Below are 11,339 nucleotides of genomic sequence, written 5' to 3'. Positions count from 1 at the left end.
TACCAAATCCATGGGAAAATTACTTCAATATTTGCTGTACATTCCCTTTGGAAAGTTGGAGCCTGTTGTGGTTGGAGTGAACTTGAACAGTACTCAGGCCTTGCTGTGACAGCCCTGTCTGGCTTAAGTCCTTCCTGGGAAAGTTGTACTGTGTACATTGTGTACAGACAGTCCTGATCAGGTGTGGTTCTCCAGATCTGCCAGGCCCAGTGACTAGCTTGCTGTACTGCAAAGAAGTCAGTTCCTTGGTTCCTTGTGTCTATAGTCCTCTCTTGCAGAGAGAAGGCAAACAAGGATATGGAAAGGAGTCAAGGAAAAACTAATTGAGTGAGGGCATGTATCAGTGTGCAGGAGAGGAGGCAGTGACTTGTTTCCAGTCCCCTGTTTCTGTGCACATTGGATGGATGGAAGCTGCTGGATAGGGTGGGAGTGGGATGCTGTGGGTGGCGTTTTGCAGGTCATGGATGGGTGAGGGGGAGACTTTAAATCATATGCTGGTCTGTGCCTTTTTGAAACTGGAACTCTCTCTCTGTGTGACTGTTAGGCTGGCCCTATTCTTTACTGTCAGTAAAAAAAACAAACCCCGGGCAGTGTTACCCCCATGTCCCACTCCAGTTTTGTCCTCTGGTTTCTATGTGGGATGAAAACAGCAGAAACAAACCCAAAGGAAGTTCCAGTTGAGTGCAGGAATGAATGGCAGAAGAGGCTGGGACCTAACACAGTCTATTCCTGCCCTCTCTCTGAAATCCTCAGCACCAGCTGCAGAGTATCTGGGCAGCTGATGCCCATAGAAGCCCTCACAAGCACAGCATCTAACCCTTCTCTCTTGTTTCATTCTTTGACAGGCAGAAGATGGAAACATCGAGTACAAGGTGAGCCTTTTGGGGTTGCAGAAGGAGGTCTTCCTCCCAGAGGGTTATTTTTCAGTGAGTAACTTCACCAAACCCAGCCTGTGGGTAACACAACCAAGGAAGGGACAAAACAGTGGACACTGTACTAAGGAACTATCAGTCATCTTCTGTGTCTCTCTGCCTGGCAATACACAGTATGCGGAGCTGGAAGAATTTGATCTCAGTACTCATTTTTAGGAATCTGTTTTAGGAGATGAGGCCCACTGTGTTTTTCCTGAAATTTACATTTTTTTGAGAGAGGGCCACGGGTGTCCCTGATAATGATTTGGCACTTTCCTGTGGCTGCTCTGACATTTGCACTTACTTGGCTCTTGTATCACAGATGGGTCCCAGAGTGCTGTCTTTACCCCCACAGCAGGCAGGTTGCCAATTCCTTTGTCACAGTGCAGGAAAGTTCTTTTACCATATGTATGCACCTTTATGAAACCCTTTTCTCACCTGTCCCATGGCTTCTGTATAGACACCGTAGGCTGTGCGTTCTAGAGGTGGGTCAGTTGGGAGCATTGCTTCACAGTTACTGGGAGTTGCAGGCTTGGGCAATGGGATTCCCTCTGCATCCAGGCTGTGACTAAAACTGCCCCTCTGTTGAACAGCTGAAGCTGGTGAACCCCTCGCAATATCGCTTTGAGCACCTGGTGACGCAGATGAAGTGGCGCCTGCAGGAGGGCCGAGGTGAGGCCGTCTATCAGATCGGCGTGGAGGACAACGGGCTGCTGGTGGGGCTGTCAGAGGAGGAGATGCGTGCCTCGCTCAAGACACTGCGCCGTATGGCAGAGAAGTATGTGTTCCCTTTCCTTTGCAGGGCCCACAGGCGTGAACAGCCTCGGCCCCAGGAGTCCCCTGAGCAGCCAGTGGCTCCATTCTACAAAGCCCCTGAAATTTTTTCAATCATGAGGCCCTGAAAACATGAAGGAAGTGATAGAGCTTTTGTCTGGAAAACTGAGGCTCCTTCCCTGCTATCCCCAGCTTTCATCCCATTCACATCAGCTGTTAACGTAGAGGTTCAAGAGCTGTTGAGTCTCACTCCTTCCTTTCATCTTTGTGGCAGGGTTGGGGCTGACATTACGGTGCTGCGGGAGAGAGAGGTCGATTACGACAGCGACGTTCCAAGGAAGATAACGGAGGTGCTTGTCCGAAAGGTGCCTGACAACCAGCAGGTAGGGACCTGTGACTTGGCTCTCCTCTCCTGCTGGAGACTTAGAGGCTTCATACAAGCAGCTTCCTTTTGGGATGGGAGCCCAGACCCTAGAGGCACGTTGTCATAGATTGGTCCATAGCAGGTGCTTTAAAGAGCTGCCAGCAGAGGCTTGATGATAATGCTTCTTATCTCCAAGATTGTGGTTGAAGCAGATACCAGTGGAGAAGATTGCCTGCCTGGATCTGAGGTGTAAAATTATTTCACTATCAAAGCCTGATGTGTCACATCACAACTCTAGAGAGTGGTTTGTTGGGAGTAAGAGCAGAATCTGAGCAAGATCACACTGCAGAGTGTCCCTCGTGGAGAGAAGCTCTGTGAGGTGCACCTCCACTGCCATGTAATGTTTATGCACACTCAGCACAGCAGTGATTAAGTTTCATGATTTCTCTTTTCTTTTTCCTGTAGTTCTTAGACCTTCGAGTAGCTGTGCTGGGGAATGTGGACTCAGGGAAGTCAACACTGTTGGGTGTCCTAACGCAAGGAGAGCTGGACAACGGGCGGGGCAGAGCACGCCTCAACCTCTTCCGGCATCTCCATGAAATCCAGTCAGGAAGAACGTCAAGCATCAGCTTTGAGATCCTTGGCTTCAACAGCAAAGGAGAGGTGAGGGTGGGGGCTGCCAAACTCAGAAAGCTGGAGAACAGGACTACCCTCCTGTTACAGCTGTGAGTGGGACATGAGGGAAGAGAGGTGCCACAGCTCTGTGTCCGTTTAGCTGAGCCTGAGTGCTATTTGTCCATTTGCAACAGACATTGTTTCTTGCACCAATGGTGAATGATCTCTCCTTACTAATTCTGAGATAAAAGCGGATAGATAAGAGCTGAGTTTGTTTTACTTATCTGCTGAGGCTCTTTCTCTCACCAAGTCCTTATGTTCCCTAGGTGGTAAATTACAGTGACTCCCGGACAGCAGAAGAGATCTGCGAGAGTTCTTCCAAAATGATCACTTTCATTGACCTGGCTGGCCACCACAAGTATCTGAAAACAACCATCTTTGGCCTCACCAGCTACTGCCCAGACTTTGCCATGCTGGTGGTTAGCGCCAACACTGGCATTGGTGAGTGTTGTCCTGCCTGCTTGGATTGACAGCAGTGTGTGAAGGGAAATGGAGAATGGGGAAACTGGGTCTTTGTTTCCTGGGAACAGTTGTCAGAAGAAATTATTAGTCTGGAAGCCTCTACTTCCAAGATTTAAGCCAGTGCCTGTGAGTGCCTGTGAGGGGAGTAGAGCTGGGATCCTCTTAACAGCTGTAGACTGCATTAAACTGTATCCTAGGCAGAAAGGCTTTGTTTGGAATTTGGGGCTGTGTTTGTCAGAAACGAAAATGAGTTTGACATATCCTTAGGGTTGCTGACTCCTGAAGCCTTGTAAAAATGCAGCCGGAGTTCTCCCACATCTTTCTTTGGCATTTTTGTGGCTATTTTCTGGCAAATTCTAGCCCGAGAATAAAAACTACTGCATCTTTCTGAAGCAGTCACAAAAATTCTTGGTGGTTTTTATATTTCTGGACTGATGTTTGGTTTTGTTTAAAAGAGGCTTTTTGTGTTTTCACTGCCTGATGAACTAAGCAGTTACAGTGAAATGTCTAGAGTGGGCCTGTGGGATAGCCCAGAGACATAGCCGTCGCATAAACAAGCAACAGTGATGACTGCTACTGCACCTGCACTCTCAATTCTCTCCTGCAGCAGGCACAACGCGAGAGCACTTGGGCTTGGCTATGGCCCTCAAGGTTCCCTTCTTCATTGTCATCAGCAAAGTCGACTTGTGTTCGAAAGCCACCGTGGAACGGACAGTGAAGCAGCTGGAGCGAATCCTGAAGCAGCCAGGCTGCAACAAGCTCCCCCTGCTTGTAAACTCAGATGACGATGCTGTTACAGCAGCCCAACAGTTTGCACAATCTCCCAAGTAAGGGGCCATTCCTTTCTTCTGCTGGGAGCAGACAATTCAGACTGGGCTGCCCCGTGGAGCTGGGGAAGGGCGACCACAGGGGAGGTGACCACATCTTGAACATCTCAGTTCCTTATCAAGTTTTCTACCTTTGCATTCTCCAGTAAGGCATTTTCTCCTCCCAGACCTTTTTCTGGGCTCTGGGAGCAGAAGGTGCTCAAGGCTGCTCTGGAGTTACTTCTCCATGACAGAAGTGTGGGTTGGCAGGGGTTTGGTGCCTCAACCAAGCATGGAGGCAGGGGTTACTGCACAGTTGTACCTAGCCCTTCTGCTCTGGTCACTTACTGGTGTAGTCTCTGTCCTCCTGATGGTCTCAATAGAATTAGAATCCCAGACACCTTTTGCTTATTTCTGTCCATTTGTGTCTGACAGCATCACTCCAATCTTCACACTGTCCAGTGTTTCTGGGGAGAACCTGGATCTCTTAAAAGTCTTCCTCAACATCCTCCCTCCACTGACCAACAGTAAAGAGCAGGAAGAACTAATGCAGCAACTTACCGAATTTCAGGTGTGTAAGAGTAGTTCATTTCCAGTTCTGGTTCTGCACTGTTTGCTGTGCCATGGGAGAAATGTCTGGGGAATTTGGGCACTATGGGTAGAGACATGGTGAACTCCTGGAGTATTGGGAGACATCAAAGAAAGGACTTGGTCCTTGAGAAAAGCCTGATAGGATGGGCTGTGTCCTAACCAAGGAATGTCCATCTCAGGAATAAGATAGTTTCTATAGTTGCCACTTAAAAGGCAGAGGTTCCTCTAATGGGAAGGTAGTGGGAGATGGAAAAGCTACAAGATGGTGTCTGATGACCAGCAGAGATCTCACCTTCCACATGAGGGGGTGAACACCTTGTCCTCATTCTGGAGTGCTGTTTCACAGCTGTCTGTCTGAGCAGCTTATTCTTGTTGCCTTGCTCCAGGTCGATGAAATTTATACTGTGCCAGAGGTGGGGACTGTTGTGGGAGGAACTCTGTCAAGGTAAGTGATGCCAGGCAGACGTGTGGATATGAATGGTTGCTGGAGTTCTCATAAGGTTAGAGTCACCCACTGCAGATGTGGAATTTGTGTGACACTCAGTCCTGACTCTGCCAGACAACTCAGCCAGGTGAGGGTAGAGCCCTGCAGGGTGTTGGGAGGTGCCATGAGCCGACCAGTGGTCATGCGGTGGCAGAGAGGCTGCTCTGAAGTTGCTGGATTAGGAGTGTGCCCTGTAGCATGCTGACAGAAGGAGTGCTGGGATCCAGAGTTGGCAGAGGTTAGCCATGATTCCAAGGCATTGCTTTCCTCCTTCCTCAAGCAGGGGAAGGAAATTTAGAGGGCAGATCCTCCAATTCCAGCAGGGCAGCTGGAATTCCTCATGCAAAGGCAGCTGTCCCTCTGTGTTGGGGAGTAATCAGAGCAGTTTGGCTGCCAGCACATCCGCACAGAACAGGCATCAACCGAAGTCTCTCCGCCAGAAACAACACAGTATGGCAGAGCTCTGGGGACAGAATGGCCCCTGTCTGTACTTGGGATTCTTAGGAGTGATAGTGTAGCTTTCACTCCTGTAGGAAATCCCTGTTGTTGTGAGGTTTGCATCCATGTTAGTTGGTCCTGGGTAAGAGTCCAAAGACAATCACCTCCTTGGCCCTGGGGAATTTGTACACATTGATCTTGGAGAGTGATATTTCTTTCATGTCTCCTGATGGACTGTGGCCTGTTCTTCTGCCCTGGATAGTGGGATCTGCCGAGAAGGGGAGAACTTGGTGGTTGGTCCCACTGATGATGGGAAGTTCCTCCGGCTGAAAGTGTGCAGTATCCAACGCAACCGCTCTGCCTGCCGCGTGCTGCGGGCAGGGCAGGCAGCCACCCTGGCCCTCGGACCCTTCGATCGCTCCCTGCTGCGCAAGGTGAGTCCCACCAGTGCCAAGTTGTTCGCTAGTACAGTGAGCAGGACCGGAGGCTTCCCTGGAAATCCCCCAGTGGTAGGGTGGGAATGAAGTAGAGATGTTTTCAGGAAGCTTACTGGAAGGGGAGGAAACAGCCAGGCTACCGAGTAGGATGCGTACGAGGCTGAGAATGGGATACAAGCCCAAGTCACAGAGTGGACAAGCGTGTGTGGTTTTTGGGGTTCTTCAGAAGCAAGGGGACTGGTCCTAAGTGGTCTGAGCCTTGGGTTGTTCTGCAGGGCATGGTCATGGTGAGCCCAGAAATGAACCCCACCATCTGCTCAGTGTTTGAAGCCGAGATTGTGCTGTTGTTCCATGCCACAACTTTCCGGAAGGGGTTTCAGGTGACGGTGCACGTGGGGAATGTGCGACAGACAGCTATCGTAGAGAAGATCCATGGAAAGGTAGGCCATGGGAAGAAAGGGGAGGAAGATGGCCCTCCCTGTGGGGTTTGTTGGGATTCCACCATGCCCTCTAGTAAAGCTAGGGGCTACTGGTATTTTGAGTAGCTGTGTCCCTTCCTAGGAGCACACTCCATCCCTTTATGCTGCCCATTTGGTTGGTTTTTCTCCCAACGTGTTAAAGAATTCCCTCCTCACAAAACAAGCAGCATGATGGACTACAGCAAGACTGTGAAGAGACTTGAACATCCCATTCTCCAGAGCTCCTCTTGTCTCTCTTTATGCATACAATAATGGGAGGGGCTTAAACCATGCAGTCTAAGGGAGACAACCTGCTCATTTGCTTCATCTTGTTACCATCCACATGGACCTGTGCTGAATGCATTGGTTTGGTGGATGGGTCTAAGCTCTCCCATTTTTCTTTTCAGGACAAGCTACGAACAGGAGAGAAGGCAGTTGTCTGTTTCAGGTTCATCAAGCATCCTGAATACTTGAAGATCGGAGCCAAACTGCTTTTCCGTGAAGGAGTCACCAAAGGTATTGGGCATGTCACTGACCTCCAAGCCATCATCACCAAAGAAAACGGCCTGGAGGAATCCCTGGGGCCTGGACAGCTGAGCTTCTGACTACCAGTAGGTCAGAGAAACCTCCATTCACCAGCACCTGGGGATAAGGATGGAAGCTCCTGTGGCTTTCTGAGTGATGCCTGGAGCTGCTGCTGTCCCATTCTAGGGTGGATGTCCCTTCTCTGCACTGTGAGATGGAGCCTGAGAGAGTTTCTCACATTCAGTGCTGTATGTGGGGCAAGTTCAGCATGTTCTCCACATCGCCTGCAGCTTTCATTACCCTGCCCTCCTTCAGAATAGATCAGTCACCTGCAGACCTGGGCAGGCAAGTTCTGGCTTTGTTTACTGTTTGAAAATTACTGGTTGGGAGGAGCAGAGCTCTTGAAGATGAGCAGTGAAGGGATGTTTTTCCATCTCGGACACAAGATCTGGCCTCATTTCTGCTCTCTGAGCACTGGGTTGGTAACAGACCTCTCTCAAGTCATCCTGCAGCACATCCTTCTAGGCAGGGGATGGAATAGGCCCTGGCTACCCACAGCAGGGGCTTGGTTGAACCTGTCAGAATGCATCCAGGACACTTTTTAACTGTTTGAATCTTGGTTGGCTTTAATCTGCTGTGTGTCCATTTGTGTGTTGGTTTTGCATTACTCCAGTCTGAGTGTCTTACTGTTGGACAAATGTCCTGTTCCCCACTCACATGTATGAATTTCTTCAGCATCCCACTTTCTGACTCCCAGGAAGCTGTGGCTGCTTCCAGTGGCACAGCCTCCTGACGCAATGCCACGAAGACAGAGTTTGTACTTGCATCTGTTCCTTGCAGCAGCTGGACAGGAGGGCATTCTGTGGAGCAGAGCAGGGCCCGGGTCTGTGCTGGTGTGTTCAGGTTGTTTCCATGGATATTCAGCTGACAGTGTCATCTGCACATTGGTAGCAGTGGTTTGCAGTGGACTCCCTGGTGTGGCTGTTCCCAGCCCAGCTTGCTCCTCACACACTTGCCTTAATGTGTGAGGAGGACAGAGTGCATTACCTACACAAAACCAGGTGACTTCTGTTGTTTAGATGTGATTTGACAGTGGCGTGATTTATTTCTGTTCCTCCTGGAGGAAGAATTCCTTTCTTTCCCTTGCCACTGGGGTTTCTTGTCAGAGGAGAGCTGCTGTTGCCAGCAAGGACTCTGTGTGTAGAGTGGAGCATATTTGTCTCCCACTCCCTGTCAAGCAGCTCCCCTGTGTAGCCTGGAGGGTGCAGCAGGGGCTGTAAAGCTGTACATAGGCTTTTTGGGTTTTTTGTTGGCTTGAAGGCCAAATGTGTCTGCTGTGAGCAACAGGCCTTCAGCCAGCCCTGTTGCATGGTGTGGTGGCCTGCTAGCCCTGACTGAAGAGAAGGACAAGGGCCTGTGATAGCACTTGGACACCCAGCTGGCCTTTCTACCATTCTGAGAGCAAGTTCTGCTTCTGGGCTGCTGGCACAGGCTGTGCCTGCGAACTGTGCGACCCGTGTGGATCTGTGGGTGTCAGAGAACAGCACTCTGCACTGGGCTGTGCTCTCACAGGGGTGAGGTGGCAGCTGCAGCCTGCAAAGAGCATGCTGAGGCTTGGGGGAGCTGGTGAAATGCTGGTATCAATGAAGGGAAGGCAGCTCGGTGGTGACCTGTCCCTTGGAGGGAGCACTGAACCAGCTGAAAACTCTGCTGCATCTCCATCAGCCCAGCAGTGAGAAAGGAGCTGCTGGCTTGGGGTTACTGCTTGAGCAGGATCCCTTTTTTTCTCATTCTGCCAGTGGTCTGGGTGTTCCGGTGTAATGGTCTTTTCACCGATGCCTACAAGGACAAGCCCCAGCTGCCAGCAGTCTCTTCTCTTTGGTGCTAGTGGGTCATGAAGAAAGCTGCCTGGGGTGGGGGGACTCTAGCTCTTTGCAGCAGCCCTGGTGTTTTCTGCCCCAAAGCGGGCATGGGGTGCTGTGACTTTTTCTGAAGCAGCCAATGGCTGGTCTCACCTCATCCCTGCCATCTGTGGCATGACTGTTCTTGGTGCCATGCTCTTCATAATTGCTGTTTTGTTGTCTCGAATTTTTCTAATGCTGGGGGCTGTCCCTGTTCCCCAAGCATCTATATATAAATGTACAGAATAAAGATGTTTTATTGAGCTTGCTTGCCTACCCTGCTGCTGTTGGAGCTGGGTCACAGTTGGAGATGGCTACCCTTCAGCCGTTCCTAAGCTTCCTGCACTCAGCCCTATAAATACCATCCCGTGGTGTGGAAAGAATGCACGCGAGCTGCTGTTTACAACCGTGCGCTCCCGGCTTATCTGAGTAAGCCGGGGTGTGCAGCCCGAGGTGACAGGCAGCCACGTCACCCTGAGCACAGCACTTTGGGCTGTTGTGGGTGGAACAGGCTGTGGTGAGAGCTTCCTCGCAGTCACAAATTCCCCCAGAGCCTAATTAAAGAGCTGTTTTCTAGGGCACGCATCTAACCCCTGGTTTGTTTATAAAATAGCTTCGACCTTAAGGGGGTTTGCAAATCTCAAGGGCTTTGCAACTTCCTCCTCTCCATGAGATCAGGTTCTTCCCCTTGGGACAAGCAGAGGCAGAAAGGCTTCCTTCCCTGTGGAGGTGACTTGTGTCACTGAAGGGATTTGCCTCTTCTAAACTTGTTTTTATGTCAGGTAGTGGCATCTGCAGAGTCCGGTCCTGCCAGACACGTAGGAAATGAGACGTGCCACTGTCACAGGAGCATGAGGCAACCCTGCCAGACTGGTTGCTGTTTCTCTTTGTATGAGGACTTAGGGAAACTTGTCACTTTGCAATGTTAGGACTGTCATTAATGGGAGTGACTCTATAATTCCTTCCTCTGCTGATTCCCAGCAGAGCTTCACGCACCAGAACAACCTTCTTATGCTTCTTGAAATCTCGGTGTGTCAAGTATTAGACACCACTAACAGTAACGTAGCTGCTCTCCAGCACAGGCTGTCTCCTGGAAGGAGAGCAGCTCAACAGCTGCAGGTAGGATGGTACAGTTCAGAAAACTGCACGTGCAAATAGGGCTACAGTTTGCATCATTATTTGCTACCTGAAAGGCTCTCTCTCGCTCTCCTCCAAGGAAGGGCAGCCTGCAGCTGATGAAACTCCCTGCAATTTGTCTTTCCTAACCCCACCCACTGCTGCATTGACGTAGCATGTTCCCTCCCCCTGCCTTAAGAGCCAAGTTCAAATTATTGGCAGGCTCTCGGCAAAGCACAAGCTGAGCCCTGCCAGACCGCAGAGGGCAAGCACATCTCTTGCCCTGCAGCATCTTGCCCTCTTTGCAGTGGCTGCTTGTCCTCTCCACGATATTCTGGTCTGTTGGCTGTTGTAACTTGTGGAGTGCTGGAGCAGCCACTCTGGTGTGAACCGTTACCCAGAGAGCTGAACAGATCATTTGGCAGAGCATAGTCAGGTTCTATCTAGGATCACTCAAAAGTCTGGGAAGGAAGTAAAATGTGGTTGTACACTCTTCCTGCAATGGAGAAAAGCTTTCAGAGGACTGTGTGACTCTAGCACGTTTTCTGTCCCTCCCATGAAGACTCTAGCAGTAAACTGTTCATATGTCAATAGCAATTGTTAGGATTTCAAAAAGCCCACCAAAAAGTATGTCTATGCAGCTCCTCCTTCCTCAAATCTTATTTAACAGGAACAGTCTTTCTTGTGTGTTCCTGAGCTGATAATAAGCATCATACAGTTGATTCCCTCTGTGTAGCAATTGCCAAACCATCTCTAAACAAAATCCTGTGGGGGAGAGGGAATACAAATCAGTGTCTTCCAGGTGGAGATGGGAGAAGGAACCACAGGACTAAGCTACCATATATAAGTTATACAGTAAGGGCAAGGCCTGCAACTGCAGTCAGTGAACCACTATATGGTGTAGGTTTCATACTGAGTGATTGGACAGAAGTTCAAGCTTAGGCTTGGCTGGAGAATCCCTGGGATAAGCCACTGTGCTTACAGTGTATGCTTTTACACGAGGAACAGAATTACTGAGCAGTGATTGTATGGAAATAACTATGGCAAGGGAACAGAATTACTGAACAGTGATACTATGGAAATACCTGTGGCAAGAGGTGTAGGTGAGAGTATGATGCAGCTTCTAGTAGCACCAAGCAGGCAGAGGCAAGCTGGCTGCCACCAGTTAAGCTGGGTACATCTAAAATCATACACAGTCCACTAGGTCCAGTTCCTCTTAGACTTGGAGATAATTTATTAGACTTTTCTGCATTAAAACGTGTCAGGCAGTACAAAAACTTGTAACTGTATTTAAAAACACTGATTCCTTAAAAACACTGATGCTTTAAAAACTCCCAGTGTGGCTGGGAGTTAAGGAGGTAAGCGCTTAAAGAAAAAATCTAAAGTTCTTGTTGCAC

The 11,339-nt window shown here is 49.7% G+C and overlaps 2 protein-coding genes across 2 annotated transcripts in view; one reads left to right on the top strand and one right to left on the bottom strand.

Annotated features, from left to right (window-relative positions):
- The first annotated feature begins 848 nt into the window (after positions 1-848).
- GTPBP2 (GTP binding protein 2) lies at positions 849-7,768 on the top strand. The gene is made up of 12 exons (XM_009076453.1): positions 849-872; positions 1,505-1,689; positions 1,960-2,068; positions 2,515-2,712; positions 2,991-3,165; positions 3,794-4,013; positions 4,428-4,563; positions 4,970-5,028; positions 5,768-5,939; positions 6,218-6,382; positions 6,808-7,015; positions 7,112-7,768. The coding sequence occupies exons 2-11, from the start codon at positions 1,556-1,558 to the stop codon at positions 7,003-7,005; spliced, it is 1,566 nt and encodes a 521-aa protein (XP_009074701.1). The 5' UTR covers positions 849-872; positions 1,505-1,555; the 3' UTR covers positions 7,006-7,015; positions 7,112-7,768.
- Positions 7,769-10,391: 2,623 nt separating this feature from the next.
- POLH (polymerase (DNA directed), eta) overlaps positions 10,392-11,339 on the bottom strand; it is a gene marked incomplete at its 5' end in the record, with an annotated part of 9,438 nt that continues 8,490 nt past the window's right edge. The window contains one exon of the mRNA XM_009076454.1: positions 10,392-10,438. Coding sequence (XP_009074702.1) covers positions 10,392-10,438 — 47 coding nt within the window. The remainder of the gene's footprint in view (positions 10,439-11,339) is intronic.

This window comes from Acanthisitta chloris, unplaced genomic scaffold (assembly GCF_000695815.1).
Source record: "Acanthisitta chloris isolate BGI_N310 unplaced genomic scaffold, ASM69581v1 scaffold426, whole genome shotgun sequence".
Taxonomy (NCBI): Eukaryota; Metazoa; Chordata; class Aves; order Passeriformes; family Acanthisittidae; genus Acanthisitta; species Acanthisitta chloris.
This window is presented reverse-complemented; position numbering and strand designations above follow the sequence as displayed.

What these genes read in the sequence shown, in the direction of transcription:
- GTPBP2 (XM_009076453.1), top strand. Translation starts at nt 1,556, where the DNA reads ATGAAGTGGCGCCTGCAGGAGGGCCGAGGTGAGGCCGTCTATCAGATC. An exon ending in GTGGGAGGAACTCTGTCAAG is followed by an intron (nt 5,029 to 5,767) that starts GTAAGTGATGCC and finishes TGCCCTGGATAG; the next exon opens with TGGGATCTGCCGAGAAGGGG. An exon ending in ATCGCTCCCTGCTGCGCAAG is followed by an intron (nt 5,940 to 6,217) that starts GTGAGTCCCACC and finishes GTTGTTCTGCAG; the next exon opens with GGCATGGTCATGGTGAGCCC.